Here is a 15,821-nt window from a genome sequence, read left to right on the forward strand (position 1 = left end):
TCCTCTTACCATCAGCTCCTCTCAAGCAAAGAATTTCGGCTTCCTGGCAGGAGTCTAAGGACAGCCCCACATATTCCAGCCACCAGACAGTAAGAATCTGGGCTGGAGTGAGCAGCGCACAGTCGCCACCTCCCACCACATAATGTGAGGGCCTTACACAGGGTTTCCTGGCCCCATCAGAATTGTCAGAAAACCGTGCACCTGGTTCTCCATCTGTAAAAGACTAATATTTTCTTAATAAAGTAGTTTATGCGGAGGTCCCTTTCATGCCACACAAAGACCGTAATAATGCACGTGGAGGATGGGGAGGATTTCAGTGGATGCGGAACTGGTGACCAGTTGAAAGGAAGCTTCTGGAGTAAACTCTTGGCTTCTGGGATCACGTGACAGGGATCTGAGAAAGGAGAGGTGAGGGAAGGAACAGTGGCCTTAGGTGGAGGGTGGACTCAAGCCCAGAACCAAACCAGCCCACCCAGGTGCTGCGGGACCACCTACTACTTGAGAGCAAGACTCCCACCCACATTGGGGTTTTCGCCTAGAAACAGTTCAGCTTGTCCAGAACCTCCCAGCCTTGAAGACCCTTTAGAGTCCTACCTTGTTTGCGTCCTGCTTCCCTCCAAATAGTCTCTTCAGCACTGTCCTAGGCAAGTTTTTTTCTGCCTCTGCTCAAACTCTCCTTTTGTCTCTGTTTTTTGAGGTGTCCATCCACGTTCTAGTTCTCAGTGACTTTCTCTAAGTGAATCCACACTGGTTTCTAGTAGCCACTTTTTCATTTTGGAAATAGTTACCGACCTTTTGTTGAGGAATTATTTTGCAGAATGTTGTAAGGAGGCGTTGATCCTCGTTGATCTCAGGTCCCGATACCAGGAGCGCCTCTCTGCCCTGTAGGTCCCACATTCAGATGTAGGTGGCTCAAACAGTCCAGCTCCCTACCCAAGGCAAAATGTGCCCATTCTTCCTTTTCCCAGCTGTCGGTCACTGATACACCATGTGCACATTTCCAATGACAGGGAAGCCCCTCATCTCTAATTAAGATGGTTGCTGCCCATATACAAGTCTAACTTTGTGGCATATGTCCATTTTCCTCACCAGGCTGCAGGGTATGTCACTGTTCCTGGTACAGCTACAAAAATGTCGGAGGCCATCGTTTTTACCTTGAGCGGGTGGGACTTGGGAAAGAGAAAGAATCTTGTATGGCTCATGCAGTGTCAAAAAACTCTAGACTGATGGAGATTTGATGTCATGGGGATTTTAGCTTGTGGGGGAGGGGCAGATGGGAAGGTGACAAAATGAGACTGTCCTGGGGGAAGAGGAACTGGCCATTATATTTTTATGTTTATTAAAAGAGGACATGAGATGCTTTTTAAAAAAAAAAAGAAAGAAAGAAAGAAATTGAGCAATACTTTTGTTTGTGCCGTTTCAGTGAACCAGCTGTTTTTTTTGCTGGGTCATCATCAGTAGACAGTTCCTGTGTAATCATGAGGGGAGGTGCAGGCTGGGCTCTAGTAAATCTGCAGTTTACCATTTCTCCACTAAAATGCCCAGCAATGCTAAGTCACTGTTTACACAGCAAAATTGCACTGGGTACCTGCCATGTGTCAAGGATCGTGGTATGAAAAGATGCAATACCATGTTCAGGGAGCCCACAGTATAGGCGTGGGTAGGAAATTACCGTGTAGGGTGGTAAGCACTGTGAGAAGGGTCTGCATTGTGCTGCAGAGGCCTGGAATAAAGGCACCCACCCAGACATAGACCTAACATACCCAAACAGGTGATTGCCAGCCTGAGATCTGGCATGTGGTACGGGATAGCCCCACTTGTCCACACATATTAGTGAGAGAGGGGCTCAATGAAGTCAGTGGGTGGAATGAATGATGCCAGTTTCTCTTTTGTTTCTCAAAGATTTCTCCGTGGACGATGGCAGCCACAATTCAGGCCATGGAGAGGAAGATTGAATCGCAGGCTGCTCGCCTGCTTTCCCTAGAAGGTCGAACCGGGATGGCTGAGAAGAAGCTGGCCGATTGTGAGAAGACAGCTGTGGAGTTCGGGAATCAGCTAGAGGGCAAGTGGGCCGTGCTGGGGACCCTGCTGCAGGAGTACGGGCTGCTGCAGAGGCGGCTGGAGAATGTGGAGAACCTGCTGCGCAACAGGAACTTCTGGATCCTGCGGCTGCCCCCGGGCAGCAAGGGGGAGTCCCCGAAGGTAGCCCTGGGATTCCTTGGGGTTGGGGAGGTCAAGTGGCCAAACCCGTGAGCGTGTGGGTGAGCGAGTGTGACACTTGTGGTTCTAGGTGCCCGTGACGTTTGATGATGTGGCCGTGTATTTCTCCGAGCAGGAGTGGGGCAAGCTGGAGGACTGGCAGAAGGAGCTCTACAAGCATGTGATGAGGGGCAACTACGAGACACTGGTCTCCCTGGGTAAGACCTGACACTCATTTCTCTGTTAAATAGGATTTTGCAAGTCCTCAAACTTCTCCTTCCACATAGTTGTTTTCATGACAGTGATATGTGAATCACCGAAAACACTGTTGACTTTGCAAGTTGTTATCTTTTGTGAAAGATGAGCCCTGGGTGATGGAGTTAAAAGCTCCCTTCTCCTTGTGTTGAGTTTCCCAGAATGCCAGGCTGGGAAAGGCGGTGGCTTCTCTCCTATGCAGGCCCAGGGTGTGGATCTTTCTGTTCTTGCTGACTTGGAGCAGGAAGGCCCCTCCTGCTCTCAGATCCAGTATGTGATTGACTCACATTAGAGAAAGACTCTTTCTTTCAGCCTTCTCCTACAAACGTGCGTGGCCCTTATGGCAACTTGCCTCGAGGTCAGTGGAGAACATGGGCAGACGGTGCTGCTTGCAGCAGACATTGTCTTCATGCCTCAGAACTTTGCTTCCCTCAGCCCCTGGGGCTACTGCTGCTCTCCTTGTTTGATCCTGCCCAGGAAGGGCCCGGACTGTTTCTTCCTGGGCTGATTTCCTCTTCCCAATAGTTTCTGTGTGACCCCGGAGCCGAGGGCAGTGAGGCCTATTAGAGAGGACAGGAGCAGGTGCAGATATGAGGTTATGTTTCGTCAGCACAAGTGCACTGCTGTGTAACGTGCGTGCTCTGCAGCAGTTTCTTCACCCCAGCACTGTTGACATTTGAGACCAGGTGATTCTGTGTGTCGGGGGCCATCCTCTGTATTGTAGGATGTTCAGCAGCAGCCCTGGCTTCTACCTTCCAGATGTCAATCACCTCTCCCCCAGCCCTGGGCACGACAACCAGAATTGTCTCCAGACTTTGCCAAATGTCCCCTGGGGAGCAAAATTGCCTGCAGTTGGAAGCTCCTGCTCTGTGACAATCAAGAGATTTCGTTTCTAGACCTTTGTTGGTTTTCTGGGCTGACTGTTCCCAGCTCTGACTGGAACGTGGCAAAAACTAACCTTCTGTCTTTCCTCAGACTACGCCATCTCCAAGCCCGAGGTCCTCTCCCAGATTGAACAAGGGAAGGAGCCCTGCAACTGGCGTCGCCCTGGCCCCAAGATTCCAGATGTTCCTGTGGACCCGAGTCCAGGTAAGGGCTGGGAGAAGGCCAGGGAGGCCTCAGGTGATGTGCGGGAAACAGAGACGGGAAGGCCAGAAAGTGTGTGATCTTTCCAGAGGGAGCCAAGGAGAAACAGGAAACTTACAGGTTTTATGTCTGAGTTTTTTATAGTTGTTTTAATCTCTAACTTATTCAGCTAATGCTCCAGAAATGAACACTTTCTATCAGGGAAACAGGTGGCAAACCTAATCTTTTAGGAAGAGACAAAGGCAGGGAACGGGATGAGGGGAGGGAGAGGAGGACACCGAGAGGGAAGGCAGGAGCATAGTGGACCCTTGAACAATGCAGGGGCCAGGGGCAACAGACCCCGGTCCCACGCAGCCAAAAATCTACGTATAACTTTTGACTCTCCAAAAAGTTTGCTAATAGTCTCCTATTGACCAGAAGCCTTATTGATAATACAAACAGTCAATAACACATATTCCATATGTTCTATGTGTTACATAGTGTATACTTACAATAAGCTAGGGAAAAATGTTTCTAGGAAAATCATAAGGAAAAGAAAATAGGCTGGGCGTGGTGGGTCACACCTGTGATCCCAGCACTTTAGGAGGCCGAGGCAGGCAGATCACGAGGTGAGGAGATCGAGACCATCCTGGCTAACACGGTGAAACCCCATCTCTACTAAATATACAAAAAATTAACTGGGTATGGTGGCGGGCGCCTATAGTCCCAGCTACTCGGGAGGCTGAGGCAGGAAGAGTGGCGTGAACACAGGAGGCGGAGCTTGCAGTGAGCCGAGATTGTGCCACTGCACTCCAGCCTGGGCGACAGAGCAAGACTCTGTCTCAAAAAATAAAAAGATATTTACTACTCATTAAGTGGAAGTGAGTCATCATAAAGGTCATCCTCAGTGTCATCTTCAGATTGAGTAGACTGAAGGAAGAGGAGGGGTTGGTCTTGCTGTCTCAGGCGTGGCAGAGGCAGAAGAAAATCCACTTAGAAGTGGGCCTGCATAGTTCAAACCCATGTTGTTCGAGGTCAGCTGTATATTGACAACAAAATTAATTCAAAGCTTTGCAAAGAGTCAGCCTTGCCTCCAAGAACCAACCTTAATTTAAACCCATAGCAGTTGTAGAACATACACCCATTGGTCAGCCTTATGGTTCGGTATGATTAGAAGCACACATTTATTTAAGGTGAATCTGGTTACCAGATATCAGTGTCTCAGATTTCCCTGGAGCCAGTCAGCACCTTTGAAAGTTAAGGGAAGGACAGGTGGACACAGGAGAAAAACCAGATTCCTAAAGTGAAGACCTGCTGGGTCATTTAACCACGGAGACCACATCTCTGCAAGACTCGACCCCTGATTCCTCCAGAAGACCCGCCCTTGACCGTCCCACCTGCCTTGGTTTTCCCTTTCATCTGACACTGAAAAAGATGGTGTTCCGCAGAGGCCCTCCTGTGCTCCACTTGTGTGAAATTAAACGCATCCCCCATGTTCATCGCATCCCCCATGTTCATCATCTCATCTCAGTCAGATTTGCACTTTCCTAAGGGCAGAAGCATGTTCTGAGCTGGGCGCTTTGCTAGTCGTCATCAGGACATTGACAGTTCTACAGATGTATTTTGAGAATTTTCTAGGTGTCAAGGACAGTGCTGAATGCTAGAGGACAGAAAGACGGCTGAGAACACATACTATTGGGCTGGAAAAGAGGGTTACAACCCATGAGCGTCCAGCTTCCTAGCCTGGGTGGGAGGTTCTGGGTGGGTGGGTTTCGTTGTATTTACACCGTGTGTGGAGGCTTCCCTCACTTCCACAGCATCATTAAACGAGAATAAAGAGGGGCCTCGAAATATGCTGGTTACTGGTGAGACCCCATAACACTCTCTAGCTGCATTGTATGATATTCAGCAGCTCTACCTGAATGGTGGCCTCTACCCACCATTAGACAAGATGAGTAGACACAAACTGCACTGTCCACCTTGAGCCTGTTGGCAGGGATTCTGTGTGGCCTTTCTCTCTCTCCCCTTTGTCTGAGAAGCCAGGACTCCCAGCTCATCCCTTGCCACATTTGGCCTTGCCCATCCCTTGTGAGACCTCACCTCCCCTTCTCACCTCCTGTACATCCCTCCACTGAGCCTTGTGGGACTCAGGGCTCAGCAGACCACGCAGGTCCTGAGTGCTCCCTGCTCGGACTGAGCTCCAGGGGACTGCAGCCCTCTGAGTGCTTGTCATCCTCTTCCCTGCCTCCCTCTAAGCCCAGGCCCACCGGGGACAGGGTCCTGACCCCTCAGATTGTGCCTCTGCCAGCCTCAATCCCTATCTAGAGACCCTGCCTTTGGGTCTCAGGCCTCGTCTTTTTGCGGCTTCTGCAGACCTTCCCTCTTTTCTTGTCACTCTTCCTGCCCTCAGTCTTGGCCATGGCAGCCTCCATGCAGATGGTCCTGTGCCCCGTCCACCCATCCCACAGCCATCTGTGACTGTGATGACAGTGACTGCACCATACCCACCATCTCCATCTCCAGCACACCACTCCCCAGCTGCCTCCTGCCGTCCCTTCAATTCCCTGTCTGGTGTCCTGATTCCAGCAATTTCCAGTCCTTCAAGACCTGCAAGCCACCAACCCTGCTGTCTTTTCACTGCCCTAGCTCATCCTCATTTCCCTCCATGCCCACCACTGTGGTTCCCCCTTGCACACAGCCTCAGCGCTCTTACCCCTGTTTTGGTCATTGTATCCACCTGTGAAATCCATTGGTGTTCTGCACCTGCAGCCAAGCAGCTGCATGTGACTGCAGAGAACCAGGTAAGCTGGCTGCTGGTGTCACATGACATTCACGACCAGCTACTTCAGTGGGTGCCCTGCCACACAGTCACACTGTGTCTCCTTAGCCCAGGGGCCAGCAAACTGTGGCTGAGGGCCAAACCTAGCTCATCTGTTTGTGTATGGTGCACAACTGAGAATAGTTTTATATTTTAACCCTTTTTTTTTTAATTAAAGAGAAACACACCACTCGCACAGCCCTCCCCACGCCATCTGCCTGCACCTGTGCCCCCTTCTCTGCCTTCACTCCTGTGACTGCTAAACTGTCAGCCCTCCAGCCAAAGCCCTCCTTCAGTCTGGCGCCAGATCCCACCTCATGCCACCTTCTCAAGGGCAACACAAGCAATCCTGCCTTGACCTCTACCCCTGCAGCCCCTGCCCGCTTCTCTGCTCCCCTTTGTGGCAGAGCCCCTTGGGGACATCTGCCCTTGCTGTCTCCTGCCCCTTCCCTCCCACAGTGTTACCTCTTCCACCAAAACCTCTCCAACCTTGGTTACCAGGGCCCTCCATGGTGCTGAAAGGTCTGTCTTCTTACTTGGCCTTGTCCCCTCTGCTCTGCCACCTAGGCCCATTATCTCCTGCTGAGGTTGTCACCAGCCCCTTTCCTCCTGCTCTGATCCCCCCGAGTCTCGTCTCAGCCCAGCGGAGTGATCCCTTTTAGACCCAAGTCGGACCCAAGTCCTGGCTTTCCATCTGACCTGCACCATCGGCTCACCTCCTCCACTTTTCTCTCACTCTGCCCAGCTGCACCATCCACGTTGCTGTCCCCTCTGCCCTGTGCCAGGGCCTTCGCAGTGCCCTCTACTGGGAGTGCTCTTTAGGCAGGTCCCACCTGCAGGCCTTTCCTGTCATCGGTACTGCAACCCCTCCCCACCCAGGACTCCAGGCCTCCTTTCCTGCTTTGGGTCTTCCGTGTCAGACAGCGTCACGTCATATATATGTTTCCTATTTATACATTCATCATATGTCAGGTCTCCATTAGAATGTCAATTTCAAAAGTAGAAAAATTTTTATCTGTTTAATCATTCTAGGACCCTAGAATATTGCCTAGTACAGAGTAGGAATTCAATAACTATTTGCTGAATGTATGCTGTTTCAAAATTTAAAACGTGTGTGTGTGTGGTGTGTGTGTGTGAAATAATGTATTTCTGATACCATTTAAATCCCTTTTTAGGTCCCCCAGGCCTCCCTAGGGCAACCCCTTGTCCTGAATTTTCTGTGTTTATTCTTCCTATCCACATTTTGAAACGTCTGCTGTGTACTTTGGTAGCTGTAAACAATATATAGTATGGTTTTTTTGTGTTCTGAAAAATTACATAGATGTTGTTATATTTATCACTCATTTATTCTGTATTTCAGACGTATCCATGTTGATACATGTAGATCAAGTTCATTCCTTTTAACAGATGGTTAATATTCCAGAAGCAACTATATTGTAATTTATTTTCCATTCCTCCACTGATTGGCGCTTAAACTTTTTCTGATTGTTCACTCACAAGCAATACTGTAGTGAGCGTTCTTGCGCCTGTTTCTTTGTGCCCCTGTGGGGATGCTACTCCAGGAAACAGATCCAGCAGTGGCCTTACCACGTCGTAGACTTGATTTCACCTTTTCCGCTACTGTATCGCCCTCCCCGGGGTACCCAGTGCCAACAGGTGCTCCTAGAACTTGCTTCCTAACATCTTTGCCCAGTTTCCATAATTACATTTTTGCCAACCTGATGGGGGTGAGATGGCCTCTCGTTTCAACTTGTATTTTCCCTACTGTTAGTGAGTATGTGCACCCTTTTTATATGATTATTTGGCTGCTTCTCCAGTGAATTGTCTTCTGTTTTTCTGTTGAGATATTCTTCATTTTCTTATTGATTCAGGGCTTCTTTGTATGTGTTCTAGATAGGAATCCTTTGTCTATTAGTTGCATTACAAACATTTTCTCCGTGTCGGTGGTAGGTCTTTTAACGTTATAGTTCTTGTATGCAAGTTTTCACTGTTGAAAGAGTCAAACATGTCAGTCTTTTCCTTTATGATCTGTGCTTTTTCTGTAGTAAGAGATCCTTGCTTACCTCACTCAAAGTCAGAAAGATATTCTCTTTTTTTTATAAATTTTTAAAAGTTTTGCTTTTCAAATTTAAGTTTTTAATTTATCTAGAATTAAAATGTGCGTAGCTTGCAAGGGAGGGTTTCAGTTTTTCCTCCGACAACGATGGTCTGATTTTCCAGCAAAGTTTGCTGAATGTGTTAGCTTTTCTCCACTGATTTGTGATGCGATTCTGTCCTGAGCCAGTTTCTGCACGTGCACAAGGCTGTTTCTGGGTGCTTTCTTCTGTGTCATTGGTCTCTTTGTCGGTCTCTGCACCAACACCTTGCTCTTTTAGCTTCATAATAAACCTTGATATCTAGTAGACTAATCCTTCTCTACTTGTTGTTCAAAAAATTGTCTTGGCTATTCTTGGATCTTTGTTCTTTTATATGAATTTTGGGATCTGTATGTCAAGTTCCTAAGAAAATCCTGTTGGAAATTTGATTGGAATTGCATTTACTTTCCAGTCTAATTTCTGGAGAATTGCTCTCATGACAACATTAGCCTTTCTAATCACTGGAAGACTCATTTATTGAAGGCTTCCTTCTGTGTGCTTGAATAAGATTTTGCAGTTTTCTCCTGATAGTTGTTTTTCTTTATAAATGGGATTTTCACAGTTTATTACATGTGTTAATAGTTATTGCAGGGGTACAGGTATGCTGTTGGCTTTTATTTTAAAAAAGTCTTGCTGTCATGTCTAATGGTTTGTTTCTTTATATTCTCTTGGATTTTTTATGTAGATTATTATATGCTCTACAAATCATACAAAGATTGTGTCTGCTTTTTAACTTTTTATAACTTTATTTTTCTTCTTTAGCAGTTTGACTAGGACATTGTTGAATAGCAGCAGTGATAGTGGCATCCTGTCTGTGGACAAGATATATTTCTAGAGTTTCAGCCTTAAGTATGATTTTTGCCTTTGGCTTTTGAAAATACTGTTAAAGACATTTCTTTCTAACCAGGCTACCCAAAAGTTTTTATTGCAAACAAGTGTTATATTGTATCAGATGCTTTCCTTTTTAAAAATATTGTGTTTTCCTTCTTTAAAAACAGCGGTCTCCAACCTTTTTGGCACCAGGGACCAGTTTCATGGAAGACAATTTTTCCAGCGATGGGGGACCAGGAGGATGGTTTGGGGATGAAACTGTTCCATCTCATAAGAAGGGAGTGTGACCCAGACCCCTCGCATGCACAGTTCACAATAGGGTTTGCGCTGCTGTGAGACTAATGCCACCACTGATCTGACAGGAGGCATAGCTCAGTCGGTAATGCCAGCGATGGAGAGTGGCTGTAAATACAGATGAAGCTTCACTTACTCGTCTTCCACCCACCCCCTGCTGTGCAGTCCAGGTTCCCCGGGGCATGGGGACCCCTGTTTTACAACATTGTTACTGTGTATTATATATAACAACAAACAAAATACATACAGAACAAAATTCATGTGACGTTTAGAGATGAGTAGTAAACCCGTTTAGAGATGAGTTCCCAACACCCAGCATGAGAGAGAGACCACAGCTTGAACCTCCTGGACCCCCGTCCTTCCCTGATCACACCCCTCCCTTCCTTTTATAATGTACATAAACTGAAAATTCAGAAATAGAGTCCCTTGCCTTTTTTTACATTTTTATTCCCTCAGTATGTATCCTAAGTAATACATTTGGTTTTACCTGCTTTTGAACTTTTTATAAATGGAATCATACCACATATGTTCTTCCTTAACCTGGTTTTCTCATTTGCCGTTATGTTTTTGAGAGCCATCCATGTTAATGAGCTGTGGCTCATTCATTTTCATGATTTTCAGCACTTTACAGTTTTGTATTTTATGACCATAACACAATGTATTTATTCCTTCTTCTGTAGGTGGGTATTTGTGTTGTTTTTTTTTTTTTTTTTTTTTTTAGCTGTTTTTGCTGTTGTGAACATTCTTATGCATATGTAAAAGTTTCTCTAGATGTAGATCCAGGAGTGGAACTGCTGGGCCATAGGAAAGAAGAGACACGTGTTCAAACTTTTCCAGGTGATGTCAGGTGGGGATACCAGCTGGTATTCCCAGGAGGGCCTGGGGGTTCCAATCACACCTTATCCTCACCAGCCTGGGAAATGCTGTTTTTATTTCTGCCCATTTGGTGTGAGGGAAATGGTTTAAAATTTATGGTTTAAAACTTGGATTTTCCTAATTAATGAGATTGAACATTACATCCTCTATTTGTGAGCTATTTGTCCTTCCTCTTCTGTGAAATGTGTGTTTATGTCTTCTCTGCATTTTTTAAAGTTGTTTTTTGTTAATAGAGTCTTGCTCTGTTGCTCAGGCTAGAGTGCAGTGGTGCAATCTTGGCTCACTACAACCTCCGCCTCCTGGGTTCAAGTAATTCTCCTGCCTCAGCCTCCCAAGTAGCTGGGAATACAGGTGGGCATCACCACACCCAGCTAATTTTTATGTTTTTAGTAGAGACAGTGTTTCACCATGTTGGCCAAACTGGTCTTGAACTCCTGACCTTAAGTGATCTCTGCCTGCCTCGGCCTCCCAAAGTGCTGCGATTACAGGCAGGAACCACTGTGCCTGGCCTGTAAGTGTTCTCTACGTATTCTAAATATTAATCTTTTTGTCAACTATGTGTGTTGCTATTATCTTTTCCGTTTGTGGTATATTTTAAAGAACAGATGCTTTTCATTTTAAAGTTCTTAGATTTACTAGTCTTTCCTTTATGGTTTATCCTTTTTGTGCCTTAAACAATTAAGAAATGTTTACGTTCTTCAATGCTGTAGCGCACCAGTGCACCTTCTCATATTTCCTACTAAAGGTTTTCAGAGTTCATCTTTCATGTTCAAGTTCTTCATCCTTCAGAAATGGACTTTTGTGGTGCTCTGAGGTGGAGACCCTGCTTCTTTTTCACTACACTTTGGCTCTTCTTTCCCTTTGCTCTTTCAGATAAACCCTCAAATTGCCTTATCAAGTTCCATGAAAAATTCCAGTTGGGGTTATGGTTGCAATTGCATTCCATCTATTAACATTTTGGAGAGAATTGACACTTTTACTATATTCAGTCATGTTATCTGTGAATGTCCTAAGTCACTCCATTTGGTTTGTCTATAATGTCACAGTGAAGTTTTATATTTATATTAAGGTCTTAGACATATTTTATTAGATATATTCCTAGGTTCTTTTAAAAAAAAAAATCACTTTTGTCGGTGGTATCTTTTTTTCAAATTGCATTTTCTGTTTGTTGCTTTTGGGGACTTGAGGGCAGAGAATACTCCTCTCTAAATGCTTTTTCTCCCATCACAAGAGCTCACTCCAGTGTCTCTGCCCTTTATGCAGAATTATGCCGCGAATTATCAGTAATAAAAATAGCTTAGCCTCACCTGTCTTCCTTTTTGTTTTGTTTCTGTGTTTGTTAAGACCCTTGATAAGGAAGAAAAATTGTAATGGATAGGCTTTCTCAAAAACCTCACAGTATTAATATATAAAAATATAGTTGTCTTTCATTTATTTAACGATCTAGGAACCCTACTAAAATTTTCATTAATGCTAATAACCTTTCTATTAATTGTCTAATCATTCTCAGATTTTCTGAAAAGTTAATCATATCTATGAGTAATAATTTCTTTTTAAATATTTACTGGTTTTTTTTCTTGTTTTATTGTGTTGACTGAGAACTCCCAGAAAATCCTTAAATAGAAATGATGATACCAGGTATCCTATTGGTTCATGATTTTAAAGAGAACACTTTTTAACTTTTCACATTGAGTATAATATTTGCTAAAGATTTTGTTTACAAATATCCTTTATCTGGCTAAAGAAGTTTCCTTTGTCTGTGGTTGGCTAGGTGTTTCTAACAGTAATGACTTGAATTTTATATAATTTCTTTTGGTATCCATTGAGATGATTATGCGTTTTTTTCTCCTTAACCTGCTAGTAAGGCAAATTATGTTACTTTCTAATGTTGAACCAACCTTGCAGTCTTGGAATAAACCTAACTTTGTCATGATCCTTTATGTACATTGCTGTATGCTAATTATTTTGTTTAGAAGTTTTGAATCTTTGTTCATGGAAAAGATGGGCTTGTAATTTTCTTTTCTCAGACCATCTTTGTCTGGTTTTGGTATTAAAAATATGAGCTATGATGTATTGATTCTATTTTTAAATTTCAGAGAGTTTTTGTAATGTTGGAATTATCTATTCCTTGAATGTTTAATAGAAAACACCAGTGGGGCCACCTGAGCCGGAAGTTTTCTTGGTGGGGAAGATTTTTTACTACCGATTTAATTTATTTTAGTTATAGGACTATTCGGGTTTTCTATTTCTTCTTTAGTTTTGGCAGGTTGAAATTTTTCTAGGAATTTGTCAGTTTCCCCAGAGTTTTCAAATTACTTGGAATAACATAATATCCTCTATATCTTTTAAATCTCTGCTACATTTATCATTATGTTCCGTTTTTCATTCTTCCAATTGGTTATTGGTGCTGTCTCTCTCATTCTCTTGATAATCTTGCTAGAGGTGAATTGGTTTAATAGTCTCTTCAAAGAACCAACTTTGACTAACTATATTCTATCTTTGTCTTCTCTTTTATTAGTTTATGATACTCTTATATGTATTATCTCCTTCTACGTTTGAAAAGGTTCTTAAATGTTATTTATTTTCTAATGTCTTGCATTGACTGCTTAACCCATTAATTTTTGACCCGCATTATTATTATTATTTTTTTTTTTACACGATGTCTCGCTCAGTCTCCAGGCTTACAGTGGCGCGATCTTGGGTCACTGCAGTGTCCACTTCCCGGGTTCGAGCCATTCTCCTACCTCAGCCTCCTGAGGAGCTGGGACTACAGGCACAAGCCACCACACCCAGCTAATTTTTGTATTTTTAGTAGAGATGAGGTTTCACCATGTTGGCCAGGATGGTCTCAATCTCCTGACCTCGTGATCTGCCACAGCCTCCCAAAGTGCTGGGATTATAGGCTTGAGCCACTGCTCCTAGCCCCTGTGTTTTCTTTTTTAATATAAACATACAAGGCTATAACATTTCCTCTGAGTACCATTGTAGCTGTAGCCCATACATTTTGATAGACAATATTTTCATTAATATTGGGTTCCAGATATCTTCTAATTTTCATTGCGATTTTTTTCTTAGACTCAGATTATTTAGAAAGCAATATATTTTAAATTTTTAGTATGTATGGGAGTTATTGATTTCAAACTTAATTATGTTGTAGCTAGAAAATGCAGTGTGTAAAATACTAGTCGTTTAAATTTTGCTGAAGTCTGTTTCATGACCTAGAAAGTGTTCATTTTTCCTTAATGCTCTGTGTAGCTTAAAAAGCTTGTGTTTTCTGTGTTTGGAATCTATTTCGGTCCCTTTGATCAGGTTTACTGGTAGAGTTGGTCAAATTTTATGTAACCTTTAGTTAGCTAGATTTATCAATTACAGAGAGATACATCAAAATCCCCCACTGCAAAAATGGATTTGCTCATTTCTCCCTAGAGTTTTATCAGTTTTGCTTTATTATTTTGAAGCTATATTATAAGCTTAAAAAATTAGAGTTATTGGGTAGGTGTGGTGGCTTACGCCTGTAATCCTAGCGCTTTGGGAGGCTGAGACGGGTGGATCACCTGAGGTCAGGAGTTTGAGGCCAGCCTGGCCAACATGGTGAAACCCGGTCTCTACTAAAGATACAAAAAATAGCCAGGCATGGTGGCACACATCTGTAATCCCAGCTACTCGGGAAGCTGAGGCAGGAGAATCGCTTTAACCTGGGAAGTAGAGGTTGTAGTGAGCCGAGATTGCACCATTACACTCCAGCCAGTGTGACAGGAAGACTCCATCTCAAAAAAAAAAAACTTGAGAATTATTTTATCTTCCTGGTTAGTTTACTATTATGGAGTAATGCTTTTTATTTCTATGAATATTTTTACTTTTAATGTTTATTTCATGTGATATGGTATAGCTAAATCATTTCTTTACATTGTTCTGGCTTAGTACATCTTTCATTCTTTTACATTGCTTTCTGCGTCCTTCTGTTTAGGTATGTCTCTTGTAAACAGCAGATAGCTGGGGGATTTGTTTGGTTTTAGTCTGATAATCTTTACCTTTACCTGTTAAATATTCAAACAGTAACCACTATCCACATGAGCACTTGAAACGTGCTGTAAGGATAAAATACCACATTTCAAAAACCATGTACAAAAACAAGCCATGTGTACAAAACATGCATGTATAAAATAATATAAATCATTTTATATTGATTTTGAAATAACATTTTCAATATATTGGGCTAAATAAAATATACTGTTAAAATGTATTTCACCTGTTCTTACTTTTTTAACATGACTACCAGAATACTTAAAATTAGATATGTGGTTCACATTATTTTTTCTTCTTAGCTCTGGTCTAGACCATGTACATGGATTATGGTTATTAGTTTATTTGGATTATTTTCTACCATCTTAAACTGTGCTGTTAATCTTTAGTTCTGCCTTTTCTGTATTTTTCCTGCCCCTCCTTTGGGAATTATTCATTTAGGTTTTTTCCTTTTCAAACTTTTGTTATTTTTAATTAATTTGACAGTTAATGTATTCTATTTCTATTGTTATAGAGGAGTCTTTAGAAATTTTTTCTTCCTTTAGAAGTTATTTTTTGTGGGTCTGATGGTAGTGAATCCTCACTTTGTGTGTGTATATGAGTTTATATATATTTATATGTGTGAAAATATCTTTATTCCATCCCTATACAGTGAGTCCTCTGTATTTTATGTGTTCCAAATTTGTGGATTCAAGTAACTGCACATTTGAAATATTCAGGAAAAAAGGTGTCTACTAAACATATACAGACTTTTTTCTTGTCATTATTCTCTGAACAATACAGAGTAACAACTATCTACATAGCATTTATGCCGTATTAGGTATTATAAGTAATCTAGAGGTGATTTAAAGTATACAGGAGGATGTGTGTGGGTTATATGCAAATACTACACCAGTTTATATAAGAGACTTGAGCATTGTGGATTTTGGTGTCCATGGTGTGCCCTAGAACCAATTCCCCACTGACACCAAGGGACAACTATAGTGGAAAGACATAATTTTAGCTTGAGTGTTATTTTCTCTTAGCTTTTGAAGATAATTTGCCCCTTTTTTCTGGCTTTTGTTGTTGCTATTGAGAATCTGCCATCAGTCTAATCAGGATTCCTTTGTGGATGATCTGCATTTTTTCTTTCTCTGCTTTTAGGTCTCTGTCTTGGGTGATCTGCAGTTTTACTACAATGTGTCTAGATGTGGGTTTATTTTCTTTTATCCTGCTGTAATCACTAAAATGTTTCACCAATTTGGGAAAATGTGTTATCTTCCCTCTTTGAATTTTGCCTTGCCCCCTTTCTCTCTAACCTTTTATTCTGGAACTTTTTCATATTA

At 42.9% G+C, this 15,821-nt stretch overlaps 1 protein-coding gene across 1 annotated transcript in view; it reads left to right on the forward strand.

The window, feature by feature from the left end:
- Positions 1-15,821, forward strand: part of ZNF746 (zinc finger protein 746) — a 27,493-nt gene that overhangs the window by 3,557 nt on the left and 8,115 nt on the right. Inside the window, exons 2-4 of the mRNA XM_011989538.1 lie at positions 1,903-2,202; positions 2,291-2,417; positions 3,430-3,543. Coding sequence (XP_011844928.1) covers positions 1,918-2,202; positions 2,291-2,417; positions 3,430-3,543 — 526 coding nt within the window. The 5' untranslated portion in view covers positions 1,903-1,917. The remainder of the gene's footprint in view (positions 1-1,902; positions 2,203-2,290; positions 2,418-3,429; positions 3,544-15,821) is intronic.

This window comes from Mandrillus leucophaeus, unplaced genomic scaffold, assembly GCF_000951045.1.
Source record: "Mandrillus leucophaeus isolate KB7577 unplaced genomic scaffold, Mleu.le_1.0 Scaffold357, whole genome shotgun sequence".
Taxonomy (NCBI): domain Eukaryota; kingdom Metazoa; phylum Chordata; class Mammalia; order Primates; family Cercopithecidae; genus Mandrillus; species Mandrillus leucophaeus.